We start from the raw sequence: 17365 nt of genomic DNA, 5'->3' as shown, positions 1-17365 counted from the left end.
TCAACTAATGATTTCAAGGATTTACGACATATTATAAGTGATAAAATTATCTAAAAGCGAATAAATGAAATTAAATTTATAATTGTTTTCGATAGCATTGACCAAAAACGAGCTTTATATTTACGCCATGCTGTTCTGCATGCATGCAGTCATATTGGTTTCTGAGATAAATGGTTGATAAGAGATTTCGACGCCGAATGCTACTTATTTTGACACTCACAATCAAAATCAGTAAATTTTACTGATTTTTTACTGTCTCGAAGAGTAATTTCGAGAACCACACTTGTTTGTGACGGTTTTGCTGTGCGGAATTTCCAAAAAAATTATTGCCACCTCTTTCATCCCCTCCATATTGCCACCAAAAGAGCGGGATAGTGCGTGCATGTTTTCGTATCCTTGTGTACTAAGCAATTAATGAAATGGTAAAAATAAGACAGTTGAGTTAGTTCTCGATCCAATTACACGTGAATCACAATGACGACGACGGTATATTAACCTTTTAGCCGCTGGTGTTGTTAAACAGCATCATGTAAGAATACGTCGCCTTCAGAATCTGAAACGAACTTTAATTAACGGTCATATAAAAGTGAAACCGTTCTAATGGAGCGTTTTTATTATCGAATTCTCATAATTGCGAGTTATTATATTAGATACGGGATGAAAGTGAACCGTGTCGAAATGAGAATTCGTCTCTTAATTTGGCAATCTATAATCGACGAAACGTTTTACCGCAATAAAAGTTTCTAACGACATAGCGCTGAAAGGACCGATCAGAAGCTTGAGTGGTTTTTGGACGCGTAGTATCATGACCGCCATCATACGTTGAATGTTTATGGTCTGGTCGTACCAGTCGCTCCACCATATATCGACCGCCCAGTTCTGACTCTTGAACGGAAAAGAATTTTCCGTCGAACTTAGATTGGAATGTTTCTAACTCACCAGGTGAATTATTTCATTGGCGTTGTAGTAGTAAATTACCAGACGTATGATCATCGTGAGGAAGAACTGCCCGACGATTATAACGTTTACGAAAGTGATTTCCATCTAAGAAGTCAATTGTAGCTCTTGCTCGGCTAAGTATACGTCTAGCGGACAAAGACTTACCACCAGCAGTTGTAAAATAATCGTGGCCATTTGGATGGAACATTGGAGGAAATCGAATAGCATAATGTACTTCATCGCTTCGTTAAAGATGTCTATGTACCTAACGAGCAATTACCAAGTACTTATATTAAGTATGGTTAATGGCGGTTAATGCTTTAAATGATTCATCCGTTAATTTACTTTTTAAAGAATATAAATTTTTGGAAAAAACTTTACTAATATAAAAATTTATTGTAAAACTATAATGACGAAAATTTCAAGAGACTAACTAAACTACTAAAATGATCAGTTTTCATAACATCCATTCCAGGAAGCTACAGCTGGAAATAAACCAAATTTTCAATTCTTGCAACCAGTTCGTCAATTCGACAGGTTTCCGTTTGGATGTAGCATTATTGCTTCTGAATTAGAATGTCGGCTCTATTTCCTCTATTTGTCGGAAAGTATTTGGTTGGTTTTGGTTTATTTCTGTTATGCTTAGTTCAGTAACAGAAACTAACGAAAAGTAACCAAATACTTGCCGGCAAATTGGATTGGGGTCAAACATTTAACGCCTTCTCGAAATTTTAACGAAAATAAATCGAGGATCAGATCCGTATCGTAACGTGTCTTAGTAAGTTCGAAATTGTTACAATTTTACCTTATAATTTGAAGATGTTCGAATATTAAAGTTTTTAACGCCGTTTCCGCAGCTTTCTCGGCACAAAAGACACGCCCCTCGTACCGCAATCGCTTTACGTAAACCGAAAAGTTTTTGAATTTTTGGCCCAGGATTTCAATTCGTCCCGACGCGTAAATAATTAACGTGAATGTCAGAATATCAGTGTTAGTTACAAATTGACTGCCCACGATGCCATCTATCACGTTCCACACGTAAGCGACCTGAAACAATTAAGTACCAAAGATAAAAGAATTGGTTAGTTGAGCGCACGTGACACAAAATAGTTCCCGGCACATACGCCTTGATTTCGAAGATACCTGATTATTATAGTTGCTTACCGTATAGTGTTTTTGCGCATCGAAAGGCCACCAGGTGGACAAGGGCAACAGTTTAATGTAAGTCGTTGCGTTGTTCACAACGATCACCCGATCCTCGGTCAGCAAGGGGTGTATGAAATAGAATAAGGTTATCAACCATCCGTTAAACAAGAAAAGCTTATTCAGAATGTGAGCTTTGCGCACGGCCTTCTTATACAACGCAACGACGATCGCATCGTTATGCGAAAGAATGTTGTTTTCCTCAGCGATGACATGGTTAAACAGTTCTACGACGGCGGGTCTATTCAAGGCTCGGAGTCGTAAAATGGCGACTGTATAAATAAGGGTGATACACAAATTGCCGAAGATTTCTTGGACGTTTAAATCATCTTCCCCGATTAGACACACCAATTGAAAATAGGCCCGCAAAATAAACACGAAAAACTCGGAACGCAAGATCATGTGATACGTCATGTAACACAATTTTAAAGTCGGGTGTTTCTCGAATATCAGCGGCCATATTCCAGCCGTGCTGGAGAAGTACATAGCTACTTTGAATATTTGGTTTTCTGGGAACATCTAAAAACAAATGCGTAATAGGCTACGAAAGTCACACCCAGCGTCTTTTGTACCATCTATCAGGTGCACATGGAAACAACGTCTCTATAAATTGAACTGTCGACAAACTATGTCTCATTTTTCTAAATTTTTCTTGGAAAACTTTTTGATTGGCCTTTTATTTCTAAAAAAGTGCAGGAGTTTCAAAACTATAATGACATGTTTGTGGATTGGTTTTGTTTTCAAGACGAATTATCGGGTAATAAATATTCAGATTTTCGTTTTCATCCGGCCAAAGAAACTAATTATACAAACTGGCCAATTAAACTTTAAATCGACGAAGTTTGTGTTTGTTAATGAAATTCGAAACCATAATTGCCTAATGCCTCGAAAATTTTCTGACGATTATGTTCGATTTTTTTGCAGATCCTCCTATTTTACACCATCTATCTTTACTCGACTCCTATGCCACTCACCAGAACACGGGCAGTTAATTATTTCGACAGGCAAGTGATTATTATTAATTGGTTTAATGTCTTTGATTTTTTTATATCTAACATTAAACATTCTTATATTAATGCTGAGTTCTCAGCGTTACCGGAAACTTCTTGAAAATTTTTAAACAAATACCCCCAGTTTTTCTGTAATTTTTAACCGAGAGCTCCTCTCAGATTTCTAGAAATAAATGTTTGTATTGTAATGGTAAAGAAATGTAAATTCAAGAGCAGATAAACCAGAGTTCGGCAAATAAAACCAGTTTTAATTTATAGTCAAATCTATTAGCATATCAGTCTTTTGTTTTGAGCCTTCTTAGGCCACATCAGTATCACACAAATATGAATCACAAACACGCGATTTCGCTTAAAATCTAACAAATCTTTCGTAACAATTACATTTGCATGTTGGTCTACAACAATATACCACATTGAACACAAGTACTCAAAAAAAAAAAAAAAATAACAGTCTTAGAAAAATATGTGACTACGATATAAATATGAGTTCTGTAACAAAAACATTTCTCTGCCAGCAGTAGTAATATAAAACATACTCTTTTCATTTCGAAGATACAATATGAATAAGTAATATAAAATACTTTGAATATGTACAGCTCTTTCGGTTGCCGTCCCAGCAGGCAATAATTTTTTTACCGCAAAGAGAAATGATAAAAAACATTAAAACCAATGAAAATTTTTACTCGCTTTTTAGCCTTCTGCAAACTAAAGTCGTCAATATAATATTTTAAAACGTTTCGCTAAACTATGGTCCAAGGGCGTGCTCCATCATCTGCAAACACAACGATTCTAAACTGCTTTCTATATCGAAACTCGTTTTGTTGATAGATTCGTGTTTCTTACTCGGCCCCAAGCCGCTCGTTTTGTGGAAACTGTTGCTAAAATACGAGCAAGAGTCCAGTTCGGGCCTCACGCGTGACAGTTGATTTTTTAGAGTAACACTGTCAACCGAGTGTCTATGAGCTATGACAGTTTGGTTCGTATCGACGTTCGGATATGAAGAGCTCTTGGGGGCGTAAGACGACTGCTCAAAAGTGATTTTTTGAGGACTAGGAGCCGCCGGATATTTGGTTTTAACGATCCTAGAATAGAATGCTTGAATATTAACTACCGGCTAAAAAAACATAAATCGAGAATAGGAAAGACAAACAGAAAGAAAATCTTTTATTGCATTACTGCATTTGGACAAAGAGTTTATTTCCGCTACTTGTGTTTGAAAACCTCGGGCAGTTTGGCTAGATTCCATAACACAAGAAAAGAGAATAAAATATTGTTTATAAAAAGGAATTCCGGTTTTAGACATTAAACCATTGGACATTTAACAATATGTTCAGGTTTTTGGTGGCGCTGCTAAGCAATAAAGCATTATTAGTGTCTTCGTTACAATTTTTTGTGGTGTGTGCTTTGCGGAAAATGGAAAGTAATGTAAATGCCAGAGTTCTTCTAGAAACATTATTAAATACATTGAAATAGATTAGAATATTAATAAATACCTGCTGCAGGGAAAATGTAAGAACAATAGCGATGGAACAACCTATACATTTTTAAAGATGAATTTCGATCATCTACCTTGAAGATCTGTTACTTCAAACTTAAGTGTCAATTTGGAACTGTGGACTCGGGCCCAGGATAAGGGATATCCAGTAGATATAATATACCTGGATTTTTAAAGAGCTTTTGACACAGTCCCCCTGGCAAGACTTGCTTACAAACTACAGCACTATGGTATAAAAGGTAAACTACTGGGATGGAATAAGGACTACCTTTCATGTAGTGAGGATAAATGGCTTTCTTCAGATTTTGAGGTTTGAGTGGAGTGCCTCAGGGATCAGTGCTGGGATCCCTGTTATATCTCTGACCTTGCTGAGAACATGATGTGCAGCATTAGTATGTATGCTGACAATACTAAGATTTTTGGAGACCCAACTTTACAACATGGGGACTTAGTTGAAGATTTAGCTGAATTGGAAATATGGACAAGGTACACTGGCTACTCTTCATATAGATTATAACAATTTTCAATTGACTATGGTACAAATGGTACTGACTTAAGATCCGTAGGTGAAGAGATAAACCTAGGTGTTTTAATATCTGAGATCCTAAAATGGGAAGGCCAGGTTACAAAGGTAGTAAACATGCCAACACCTTAATCTATCTGATGCAAAGTGCCTTCACAGAGATGTCTCAAGAATCTTCATGTGCTTCATGGTCCCGCTTCATACTTCGAATAGGGCGAGCAACAAAAATCCCACCATCTTTCTGGAACCTCCCATTTGAAGATCGATTAAAATGTCTTCGCCTAACCACTTTGGAAGAAAGGAGAAGACGGGGGACTTAATTGAATGCTACAAAGTCCTTTGACTTTTTTTCATTGAAATGGCAATAACCTAAAGGGCCATTCACTAAAAATGTGAACTGTGTAAATGAGTGGAACAATTTATTAGATGATATTGTGAAAAACTTTAAAAATAGACTTGATAATTTTGTAAATAGGCAGTGAATGCAGTGTCAATATGTGACTTGTTTATGTAGTGTATGTGTGTGTGCTTTGCCGCCTACTGCCTAATAGCATAATAATATTAGTAGTAATAATAATCTTCAGGGCTACTAACCTGAGGTTCCTGTAACATCCCTGCCGCTGGGCGCACAAAGGCAAAACATTTCCGGTATCCAATTGTTCCTTCCACATGTTCAATTTACGTCGTTGTTCCGTAGTAAAACTGTCCACGTTATCGGCCTTTTCACATAATGTATTGAAAAGGACTAAACTTTCATCACTTGGCTGCCTGAGCATCAAGAGCTGACTGCAAACTGAAAAACCCACCGAATCAGTCATTTGGATAACTCATCCGAGTCCTTTACCCTTCCCCATCACCCTGACGAACTGCGAGGGTAGATCTTCGCCCAACGATAGCTGCAGAGGACTCTGAAGGATGACCTTAAGTTTCTTTAGAGTGTCGTAGATGTCTCCCCCATTCCGAATGTCCACTTCTAGCTCTGCCAGAACTGCACTTCTTTCCGTTAGACGTTGCAAGCTGAGCAAGAGTTTCTGACGCGCACCTTTGGTGACCCCCACTTCTATTAAATAATCCTCAGAGAGGTTGAGCATCTGATGCGTGGTCAGGTTGTGAAATATCCAGCTATATTTATGCAACCGCAAAGATTTCAACCATGACAGTATGCTCTTCATTAACGGCTGACTGTTTTTGAGCATAATTTCTTGGAGTTTCGTTTCCGAACTGCTCAGTTGGATACCAGATCCAGACTCGGTCGTAGTTTTGTCGCAGGACAAGGAATAACTTCTGGGTTTGGCAATTGCTGGTGTCAAATTCTCCTGCGACGACCAGTTGTCTGCCTCGAGGCCATAAATCATAGCAGGAGTGAGACTGTTACATCGTCGCTTATCGGTTGTGTAAAATTCCGGATTCGGGCTGACGCATTCATCGCTCGATTCGTTCACTGGCGAATGTATGAAGTTTTCTGGGCTGACCTAAATAAGTTACAACTGCTAGCTAAAATTGTTTGCTTGACGGGTGAGTTACTATATTTTACCTTGTTTAGAACTTGTTTTAAAAGATGTTTGAACGACGTCTTGTCCTCCTTATCGAACGCGGGATGAATGTACACGTAAGACATGATTTCAACGCACTCATTATAAATTTTTTTAAACGGTGGAGCGATGAATTCGGTCAATATTCGTCTAATCGTGTTCAAGTAACACCTAGCCGCTTCCCGGTTGCCGGGCTTGAGCATCGGCAAATGATTGAGCAACAAGCATAGCGCCATTTGCGGGTTTTCCTTTAAAAAACTCGATATCACGTTGCAATCGTTGGCGTGCCTCTCGAGTATTTGAGTTTCCGGACTCGAAATCGACTTCACAAGCTGATCGAGCGCATTTTGTAAAAAACGCGCGTTGGAAAACGGCAAACCGACCATCAGATAAAAGAGCGCCACTGTTTTCTCACAGCTGTCCCACTTTTGGAATTTTACGCGTACCTCGTTCAACTGCTCGCAAAATTCGGAAAAGTCTCGCGTTTGGCCAAACTCCATTTTTAAATTGGACGAAACCGCGAAATGCAACGGGCGTTCGGAAAAAAACTACAGTTTTTGCGTGACTGCGGTTTTTGTCATTATCAACGGTTCGAGCTTTTCGTCGTTTGCGCGCGCGCCACTCGTCCGTTTATGGAAATATATCTAAATGTATTGCATACGCCGAACATAAAGGCATAATAATTATAAGCTGCGATTTATCGAGCAGAAATCAAAAACTTGCATGCAGGTGACATTGACACTAAATTTATTTTCATCTTCTTTTTACATTCGCGGCCCTTTGTCACATTGTCACGTTGTAAAATTTTGGGTCTGTGGTCGGAATTTTCTTTCCCGCAATGCGTGCAATACTTGTGAATTGGCTTGAGATGCCGTATTTTAAAGAATTTTTTGCGAGTTACCATTGATTCTAGTGGGAACTGAATTTCAATCATCGACGTTTTCACGATGACGAGTAATAGGGTAAGTTAAATAACGTCATAAACTATAAAACGAAAACACTTACTTACCGCATCTATGAGCTTGGTTATTGGAGGTAATAGATTGATAACTGACGTTTGTTGGGGATGTTTTAGCAAATTTTACGAAATGTAACAAAAAATATCAAATTAATTACATATAATGAAGAAAATTTTTTTTTCGCAGGATTAAACGATGACTAAATTCACTATCCTTTATTTCGAAGTGCGACAGTAATCTGTCTATTACCAATGTCAGATCAACGGTGAACTCCCGAAAAATTCGCTTTTGTGCATTTAAAAATATAATGGAATATATGGAAACAGATGACCAGGCACAAAAATTTAGTACAACAATCAGTGCTGAAATTTGGCTTCAAGATTTTGAAAACCAAAATAAATTAATTTTAGGATTTTAAGGACTTTTAGATGTAGTCAATCAAAGCTTGTTTTTAAGGGGCTAGAAGATTTGTTAATAATTTACGTAGTATTTATTTTTTTGGAGGTAGCTATTTTTTTAGAAAAATTATCAGTCATCATAATACCAGGGCAAGTTTTCCATCACCATAAACCATCATCAAAACATGCCAAACTGTCTGGCATTTTTAAGAAAAGTGTAACATGGAAAGATTAACTTTTTACTTTTCTAAATTATGTTATATGTGCCTAACACTACAGATATTATGTAGATGTTTTATTAAAAACTCATCCTTGTGAAATAATAAGACATAATCACAATCTTTTGCTAGACTGTACAGATGCTTTGAGATTTCAGACATACTAAAGAAACAAGAAAAAATATTGGAGTTATTTGTAAAGAGTCATTCTCCACATATTAAAGTATGACTTTCAAGAGCAACATGTAATGTGTGTGGTGATCAGTATTCTCAAATTTAAAAAGGAGTATTTGACAGAAGATGGAGCTGAAATGATAAAATTGTTGCTAAAACATAGTGTGGATTATAGAACAGTTGTACCAAACACTGATCTAGAAAAAACAAAATCATTTTTGTAAAATATTTTAAATTATAGTTTTTGAAAGATTATTTGAAGATATGAAAGATCCTCAAATTTTAGATGCATCAGAAAAATTTATTCAGAACTTCAACAACATTAGAATAAAATCAGTACTTCAGTCTATATAGGATGGAGGAAACAACATACAGGTGGAACCGTAAAACAACATTTTATGGTAGAACATAGATATTCAACTTATCTAGTCAACTTATTGGTTGGTGCTCCTAAAAATAAGAAAAAATGTCACACCACATTACTTATCATATTGTGTGGAGCAGAATATATCTTTAAAATGAATAAAAGTCTAACCAAACCTTAAAGTTGACTTTTGATTAATAGGATTAATAGACTATTTTGGAAATTAACAAAACTCTCACCAAACCAAATTGGGAATTTGTTAGTGAGCAGAACGCGTTGGTTGTATTTTTTGGGCATTGTCTAAAGTTTGATCATAACATAGAGAACAGATAGACCTACATACATATACATAATGTATTATTTTTGGCGAGAATTAAATTTAATTTAGAAATGGAGCATTTCAAAACGTGGAGTTGCTCAGGCAGTTTGTTTTAAGATAATTAAACATTTTCATTAGGTATACGTTTTCTCGCTCACACTTTCTTTTAAAATATCCAACTTATAATGGCTAACACAGCAACTAGTGTCTATAAATGTTAATGCTTAAAATTAATTTATATATACAAAAATAACTTTCATTCAACACATGATATAACTGAATCTCTAAAATTTAATGAACCATATATATTAACCGAATTTTATTGAAATATTGACTTAGGTAGTGAATGAAAACATTTTATTTATTTTTTAATAATTATTACTCACTGAAATGTAGCGGGAGTTAAAAAATATTCTTCAGAACCAAAGATATGCTAATATTTATAATATTAAAATTAAAACGCTTAAAATCTCAATATAAAGGCTAATGCATGCTAAGTCCAATCACGCAATCGTTATTCGCAGGTAAATCTTTTGCTGTTATAACTGTGCTACAGAAATGGTAAAAAATATAGAAATGCTCCAACGCTTTTAGGTACTAACTTGAAGCGTTAATTTTAATTTTTTTCCAATATCAGTTTTGAGATTTGCAGAGGTATTCTTCCAATCTCCACTAGTAACCACTTGTAACCCCTTTACATTGTTAAACCCACTGCCGTCGAACGATGAAGAGAAAAACGGTTCTATTCGCAATTTTTACATGGCAACAGTTCAGCAAATAAAACCACAGAGGCCTGTGCATTTTAAACGATTTATTTGACATTGAAACAATAATAAAATTGAAACCCCCCCGAGGACCGCGGCCCGATCCCCGTGCCGAGAAACAATACCAACCTACCTAGCCTAATCAATATAATAAAACACATTTTATGCGTAATAAAGAAAAATTGAAGAAACGAAAAAAAAGACATCCGGAATTTACTAAATGGCATCGATGTCCACATCGTCCTCGCCCTCGTCCTCGGCCTTGGCCGGTTTCTTGGCCGCCGCCGGCGCCGGTTTCAGCGGTGTCACCTGCACCCGGTCATTGTACTCGATTTCCACCTGAAAACCGCGCGCCCCCTTATCGATCACATAATTCTCTTTTGTCGTGACAAAAAAAAAAACAACACCAAAGATATTAATTCCAAATTCCAAACAAAGTGTTTCCATTACCCTCAAAAAATAAAACAAGCTCGTTATGAGTGTGCCGTCCTCTTTTATGGTTCCATCGTTTTTGGAATAGCGAGGTTTGAACCAAGGATGGCCAAGAAGAATAGGCAACATAATGTTGACAAAATGGGTTAGGATTATTGAGCATATTAGAATGTTCGCCAGAAGGATCGCTACCCAAATAAACCCTAACAGAACCAATAATTTGTGTAATTATGCCTTATATATATTATTTAGTTTTTCCTTTAAATTGAGTCTTGCAATATACTCATTTTTTTGTAATTTTTTCTTATTGACTAATAAAAGAATTTTATTATTAACATAACGCAAGGTACCGCAAACGTCTCACACTCACCTCGTCGTCGCTCTCTTCCTCCGACTCGGACGACTCCTCGTCCGCCTCCTTCAGCCATTTGACGAACGGCGCGGCCTTATCGTGGATTTCCTGGCTCACTTCCTTTGACACGTACTTCCGCGACACCTTTTCGTCCCACTCGAGTATGGCTGCCTCCTGCAACACGTCCAGGTCATAGAGCACCTTGAGAAGGGCGGGCACCCGTGGCATGAGCACGTCGCGATGGAGTGCGACCACCTGTTCCAGCCCGCCCATAAGGTAGCGTTGCGCGCGTTTATCATTTAAGGTGAAACGCAGCAGCAGCAGACGGAATCGGCGCGCTTGCTGCAACGCGTTCTGATCGAACAGGAGCTCCATCAGGACGAGCGGCGCTTTCGTCTTCACTTCGAGCCGTTCCGCCTCCGACAGCAGCTCTTTCTGGTCTTCGGGACGTTCGAGCAGGTTCGCGTCCCGTTTCGCCTTCACCATCGCGTAAAATATATCCATGCGTTCCTTTTCCGTTTTCTCCAGGTCGTCGGTGATTGTCATCGATTTCGCGCCGTCGGTGAGATCTTGCATACGGGCGCGAACCGCTTCCTCGGACACGTCGACCGCCCACTCGGTGTCATCGTCTTCGCTAGCGCCGATCCCGTTATCGGCGGACGATCTCTCGGTGACGGAAGTATCGACCGACGAGTCGTTCACGTCGCCCACAGACTGATCCTGATCCTGGCCGTCGCCGTTCGCCTTCTTGCTACGTTTCGACCGCTTGCCTTCGGTCAGCGACGAGCCCTGCGTCGCCGGGTTCAAATTCGGCGGGTTCTTTAGGATGAACGTCATCAGCTTATGATTGCTGACGAGGAGACCGTGGTGGCCGCACGCCTTGCAACCCTGCGATATCGTGTTCTTTTTCGTGCTGACGATCAGCTCGGTCTCGGGGTTCTCGCACTCGGGACACAGCACGAATTTCCTGATGAAACCGTCGAGCAGGTCTTGAAGTTTGCCGGCGTCGTGGGATCCATTCACGATGAAACGTTCATTCTGAGGGAAAACGTGACAAACGGTCCACGCCGATCGAAACGAAACGTTCTAGAACGATCGGTGGGCGGGGGCCGACGCGAGACACGCCCACCGGCGGGCGGTGTATGCTGTAGGTGTGCCACTTGTTTTTTTTTTAGGCAAACATACCGTCGATCGTAATGAGCATAAGTAATTATAAAAAAATATAACGACATCAAAACTGTAGGCAACCTCAACACTCAATGAGGAAATATATTGCAATACTATGCAATATTATAGCACTAGTGTCTTACTGGCAACATAGGACGTTGTGCCCCGCCCAAAACTCGCATCCTTACCTTGAAATCGAACTGGGTCTGGGCGCCGAGCTCGCAACCGAAGTACTTGGTGGGGTAGGTCGGCGGCCTGCCCAGCGCTTTGGCCACCTCCGCCATGTTGACGATGACGGTTTTGATGCCGTTGCCCTTGCCCTCGACTTTGGCCATGAGCCGCGGCATCTTGTACCGGTAGAACACATCGCTAACGCTACGGTTGACGTTTACGCTCATTTTTTTTACAAGCGTATGGATGGGGGTAGAGAAGAGGAAAAACGGCTCTAGTTGCCGATAAAAACTACACAACCTGAAAGTGAGAGGAAGGCTGCGAACTTGACGCCTCGTGCTTAACGGGAGACACCGGGACAAAAAGAGACTAACCGACCCAGCCCAAGCGGTGAAACCCTCTCTGCAGCGACAGGGCGTATAATGAGGAAAATTTTAACTACACCATATATCATAATCTGTTGCCTCTCGTTTTTTGATTTGACGTCATATTTATTTCGAAAAAAATTGCTTTTTTGATGGTAGATGGTAGAATGCCTGTTAATTCGCTATAATTTAAATATTTTACTTTCAAAAAGTATGTATTTTATATATATTCAACTAACTAACCAACACTTGTCTTAGCTCTTCACAAAATATTGATTTTTCTGGTGGTCAAGAATGGGGCTGCCACTTTTAGCATAGAATCGGTAACTCCCTTTTTTTTACGTTTCGCTACGACGCTTACCTAACGAAACGGAACCTGTTCGATTATTATTATGATTATACGAAGGTGGTGGTGGTGGTGGTTGACGAAATGGTCGACGTTTTACCGACTGACGGGGGGACAAAAAGCAACGGTCCGGCCTCGACGGGATCAAGTCACGTTTCTCTGAATGGCTGCAGTTTCCGATGCCTATTGGATAAAAATTTTGTTGTCCTAAAACCGACAGACGCGTCAAACGGACGTGGTAAACGGGCGAAGGGGTGGGGTTGGCGGGGGTTTACCTATAAGAGGTGGGCGTTCGACGCTGCGAAGTCATACACCTCGCTGGCTCGGGCCCTAAACTCCCAACTATACTTTTGGTTAGTGATTTCTCTGAAACATCAAAAACGAAAGTAACAAAATTTCGTTGGTTTCGTTACCAATTTCGCGCAGACAGCTCAAAATGCCATCCTAAACACTTTTTTCAGTGCGAGTTTTTGGAATGACGTTGATGACTTGACTGACGTCATAATCGCTTATAAATGAAAAAAAAATCTCCTACGTGGCGGATACGTACGACACTGTATCACAACATAATCCTTTTTAAAGATATCTCGAAGCGTACACACTTTTACTTTTTTTTTCCTTTCGATTTTAACGGAATGTCATAATAAAATCATTCGCCAAGTTTAAATAATTCTCATGGAAAAAAATAATCGCTGAAAATCAAATTGAATTTGCCGCACTTAAACAGTGTATGGGCGGATGCAGAGTAGAATGCGAGACAGTTTCATTTAAGTGCTGAAGAACCCAACAGGATGATTGGCGAAACGTCAGCAAGTTCGATTTATCGACAACCGCCACAGGAGGAATCCAGACTATTTTAAATAGTATTACAGTAGCCCGCTGGAAGTTTCTTTGGAAATTTGTAGCGATGGATGCACAAAGACATGCACTCGCGACATTTATTTTTTCTCAAATATAAATAACGAAAATTGTTAAGGTACCATCCGGGATACCATTGGAGTTAATAATATTAATCTAGTTACCACTATGATATTTATAACCCTTACTACTGCAAATAATACTGATACTAATACTAATACTAATAACTTAATGTCTTTCTAGTGTAATTTTTTAAATTGACAATCCGCATCTTAAACGACACCCTACACTTAACATAAAGCAACTGAAAATGAAAATCATCGAATTTTTAAAACCTCACCTAAAAAAGATTTTGCATCAATAACTTCGTATGCCACTTCTGTTGTAGTAGAATAGAATAGGACCAGAATAGAAACAGTTATTGTTATATGATTCGACACAAAGGGTATTAATATTAACATTGTCAAAGAAGAATATATGAAAACGAAGTGTGTGGGGCGTTAGCGGATTACATTAACATAACTTACGGAAAAAAAAGAAATTCCTATTTTAATATCAAAAACATTACTCACAGAATCAACAACTCTTTGTCCTTCTGCAGTATAAAAACGATTTTAAAACATTTTTTTTTCGTTTTTTAAAAGTTATGGGTGAGAATTTCAGTAACATGAAATTTTGGAGAAATTTCTGAAAATGCAGTAAATGAATATTAAACACATGGTGATAGTGACTGTACACCAGTAATCTTATCTATAAACAAACTCGGTAATCGTGAGAGCGAAACTATTGTTAATTATTGTTCTTCCACGAGGCGAAGAGGAAAAATTAAGCTGTTCCAGTTTGAATAATTAATTACACAAGTACTCACCGCAATGGGTGTATTACGACTGCGAACGGGATATTGGCCGAGCGATTTCAATAAAAAAAATTCTTGACTGGCAACTGACAAGACAAAAACATCAAGTTCATAGATTACTTTTAATTAAAAAATCACTATCCAAAAACAAAAAAAAACAAACATTCCCGAAAGGTACGTACCCGCGGCATCCAATCGCGATGTTTTTGTCGTTCGTTATTTTTACTATCGCGATTTTGTTTCGGGTCCATTGAGGGAGTCCTGTTGAAACACTAAAAATTTGGACGCAATCTCGGAAATGTCAAAAATGGCATGGCCCGTCAAAATCTCGCCGAATTTCAAAACGCTCACTCATATAGGTATTAGATAATATAGTGGCCCTACTACGGTCAAAATTGATGCGCCGCAGCCGGCATTGATATTTTCATAACGATGGTTATGACTTTCCGCGCAATTTTATCCATTAACCTCTGCGCCATTTTCTTTGTAATTTTCCACGCACTTAACTCGTTTTCCCAGAACTTTTAACGAGATATAAGCATATTTTGAGAAAATACTGCCGTAAACATGCCGCATCCAAACTTACTAACAGTCATCAGCCGTCATGTTGGTTATTGAATGCCGCAAAGGCATTTTTTTTTCATAGTTGCTTCATAAGTTCCTCTATTATAGGCATAGGCAAGACCATTATGTAACTAGTAGCTATATGCGCTATCCGATGAACTAAAACAGTTTGCTATTTTGAGTTTGCACCTCGTACGAACAAATTTCGAAAAAAAGACCGACACCATGCGAACCAATAAAGAAAAAATTCCTGATACAACGACTCGACCTGCATAACTTGATAAATTTTTCCCGAGTAATTTAGAGTTAATTTAAATTCCCTGACATCTCCGTTGCTCAGTCTAACATCGATCCTGTCAACATAAAGCCGGCATCACATTTTGTTGGAAAAATGCATACATACATACATATTTTAATACACTCGGCGTTCCTAAACTTCAGGTAGTTTCAGTAGATTTTCGGCTTACAGCGTGGGTAATCTTTCTTATAAACGTTCTGCCATTGTTAAAAGCTCATCGCGACATATGTTTTACATCTTGCATTTTAATGCTTAATAGTAACCAATGGCCAAGACAAAAAACTATGAGACCAAAAATTATTTTAAACAAAACTTTGAAAAACTTGAAAATTGTTCTTTTATTTTATAATCTAATTTTAAAATATCCCTCTATTAAATGGCAACTAACGAAATCAACCTGTTAAAATTTGACTTTTGCAGACTTTTATTTTAGTATCATGCACCTCAAAAAACGTTTTTCGGAAACAATTATCGACGCCGAATAAGCGGAAATGTTAACGAGGATTCTTTTCCATTGGAAATGCGGTCGTCGGTTATTTCTACAGACGCAACGCTCCTCGGTTTTCCGTTCATTCTGATTACTTCCCCCTCGACGACAATTTTAAAAACAAAAGGGCCGAAAATACGTCCAGCTGGCCCACCAGACATTCGCGATCGATCGCAAGAAGCCCGACAGACAAAACTGAGGGGGGACAAAACTGCAGGGCGGGTGGTCGATTTGGTACGTACCGTGATTGCGGGCGCAGTCCTGGAACCGACGGGGGCGCATGTGGCGCCCCTCGAAATTTTTTGTCGCTGGGTCTGCAATGGTTGCTGAAATTTTCCGAACGGCGGAAGGAGGGGTGAGCTGAAGATACGGACGTCGTGGCAGCCGACCGGCAAATACGACGACGTTTATCGATCTCGCGGGGGCAAAGCGAAATCTCGCGGGTGGCGAGTTGGAGGGGAGGGAAGGACAAGGTATCGCAGCGTTGCCTAATGTCTCCAGTTTTTCTATTAATACCAACCGCCCAGACGAGGAGAAAAAATGAATAAATGAAAAGTAAACTAAAATCCAAATCTAAGGCATCGGGATTTTTAGCGAATTAAAGAAACCAAAAACGCAGCAAAATCCTTAAATCGATACATTGTTGCCGTCTTTATTTTTGTCTTTGCTATTTAGAAGGCGCTCTATCGAGTGGTGCGATTTTTTTTATTTTTGTCTCCACTGCTACCCCTATCATCCAATTGTTGAGATAACATTAAATTACCAGAAAGTTAAATTACGGCTCCTAATCATTAACGCATTATTTGTTAGCTAGGCATCATAAATTTGCGCAAACATCATGAGCATGCGCAAAGACCTTCAACTTTGTTCCGCGATATTGCAAAAAAGCAATATGTTTAAATGCAATGCAATGTCGATCAACTGACTTACCCTTGTGTTTTACTAAAGTCATATAAAAGGGTAGCGCCCAATCGGACGAACAACTCTGGACCAACGAAATGATACAGAAATTCTTGTCCCACGTTTCGATGAAAATCCTCCTCCTATAAAAAAATAAACGTAATATTATTAACGTCGAAAAATACGATTCGTTGCAAACCGCCATCAACTAGATCTAAGAAACTAACCACCGATCCACATGTTTGCGAAAAAATTCGACACCACGTAACACGATATTTCCTTACCTCGTTGGACTACAGCTCGGATTCAAACGTTTACTTCACAGCAAGTGGGACAAAATAAATCAGCACTCCACAATATAAGCGACAAATTTTTTCTTCCCAAGTAAAACGCTTAACTGAAACACAAAATCGAAAACCAAACGAATTTTTCACGTTCTACACGAAAAATGTGATAAATCAAATCGTCGCCATATACGACACACTTCCAACGTTGCCGTTAGTTTTGAACTTCAAATTTTTAAGAATTATGTGTACAGATTGTTTAGTAATTTATTCAAACAATTGAGTTTTTATAATATCACAAAGATCAATTGTAAATAAGTACATTTTTTGAATCAGCACATCGTTAACAAGTTTTACGTTGGTTTTAAATTGGTAATTGATGTTAAT

At 38.7% G+C, this 17365-nt stretch overlaps 3 protein-coding genes across 8 annotated transcripts; all 3 read right to left on the bottom strand.

The window, feature by feature from the left end:
- Positions 1-6: 6 nt before the first annotated feature.
- On the bottom strand, positions 7-2763 carry LOC132705516 (odorant receptor 30a-like). The gene is made up of 7 exons (XM_060676128.1): positions 2715-2763; positions 2104-2661; positions 1745-1986; positions 1105-1204; positions 940-1044; positions 730-885; positions 7-553 (listed from the first exon to the last, which is right to left on the bottom strand). The coding sequence occupies exons 1-7, from the start codon at positions 2715-2717 to the stop codon at positions 500-502; spliced, it is 1218 nt and encodes a 405-aa protein (XP_060532111.1). The 5' UTR covers positions 2718-2763; the 3' UTR covers positions 7-499.
- Positions 2764-3415: 652 nt separating this feature from the next.
- On the bottom strand, positions 3416-7430 carry LOC132705518 (protein Smaug homolog 2). Its single transcript, XM_060676129.1, has 4 exons — positions 6705-7430; positions 6015-6642; positions 5765-5963; positions 3416-4234 (listed from the first exon to the last, which is right to left on the bottom strand). The coding sequence occupies exons 1-4, from the start codon at positions 7200-7202 to the stop codon at positions 3898-3900; spliced, it is 1662 nt and encodes a 553-aa protein (XP_060532112.1). The 5' UTR covers positions 7203-7430; the 3' UTR covers positions 3416-3897.
- Positions 7431-9930: 2500 nt separating this feature from the next.
- On the bottom strand, positions 9931-17195 carry LOC132705544 (eukaryotic translation initiation factor 5). Of its 6 annotated transcripts, none has more exons than XM_060676187.1 (7): positions 16979-17195; positions 16725-16837; positions 13007-13097; positions 12747-12938; positions 12038-12320; positions 10701-11720; positions 9931-10237 (listed from the first exon to the last, which is right to left on the bottom strand). In XM_060676187.1, the coding sequence occupies exons 5-7, from the start codon at positions 12245-12247 to the stop codon at positions 10115-10117; spliced, it is 1353 nt and encodes a 450-aa protein (XP_060532170.1). In that variant the 5' UTR covers positions 12248-12320; positions 12747-12938; positions 13007-13097; positions 16725-16837; positions 16979-17195; the 3' UTR covers positions 9931-10114. The 6 variants fall into 6 exon arrangements, with proteins under 6 accessions (XP_060532170.1, XP_060532173.1, XP_060532171.1 ...); XM_060676190.1 differs by having other exon boundaries at positions 12747-12914; XM_060676188.1 differs by lacking the exons at positions 16725-16837; positions 16979-17195 and adding an exon at positions 16037-16670.
- Positions 17196-17365: the final 170 nt, after the last annotated feature.

Source organism: Cylas formicarius, unplaced genomic scaffold (genome assembly GCF_029955315.1).
Source record: "Cylas formicarius isolate icCylForm1 unplaced genomic scaffold, icCylForm1.1 PGA_scaffold_7__23_contigs__length_41026272, whole genome shotgun sequence".
In the NCBI taxonomy this organism is placed as follows: domain Eukaryota; kingdom Metazoa; phylum Arthropoda; class Insecta; order Coleoptera; family Brentidae; genus Cylas; species Cylas formicarius.
The sequence above is the reverse complement of the archived record's forward strand: the minus strand, read 5'-3'. Positions and strand labels throughout refer to the sequence as shown.

Bases quoted from the DNA above. Each gene is read 5' to 3' on its own strand.
- LOC132705516 (XM_060676128.1), bottom strand. The intron at 1,987-2,103 runs GTAAGCAACTAT...TAATTGTTTCAG, and splicing joins ATGCGCAAAAACACTATACG to GTCGCTTACGTGTGGAACGT. The intron at 1,045-1,104 runs GTAAGTCTTTGT...TTGACTTCTTAG, and splicing joins TTATTTTACAACTGCTGGTG to ATGGAAATCACTTTCGTAAA.
- LOC132705518 (XM_060676129.1), bottom strand. From the start codon at position 7,202: ATGGAGTTTGGCCAAACGCGAGACTTTTCCGAATTTTGCGAGCAGTTG. The intron at 6,643-6,704 runs GTAAAATATAGT...TAACTTATTTAG, and splicing joins TAAAACAAGTTCTAAACAAG to GTCAGCCCAGAAAACTTCAT. The intron at 5,964-6,014 runs GTAAAGGACTCG...TGGGTTTTTCAG, and splicing joins CGTCAGGGTGATGGGGAAGG to TTTGCAGTCAGCTCTTGATG.
- LOC132705544 (XM_060676187.1), bottom strand. From the start codon at position 12,247: ATGAGCGTAAACGTCAACCGTAGCGTTAGCGATGTGTTCTACCGGTAC. The intron at 11,721-12,037 runs GTAAGGATGCGA...GTTTTCCCTCAG, and splicing joins AGACCCAGTTCGATTTCAAG to AATGAACGTTTCATCGTGAA. The intron at 10,238-10,700 runs GTGAGTGTGAGA...CGCGGTTTTCAG, and splicing joins AGGAAGAGAGCGACGACGAG to GTGGAAATCGAGTACAATGA.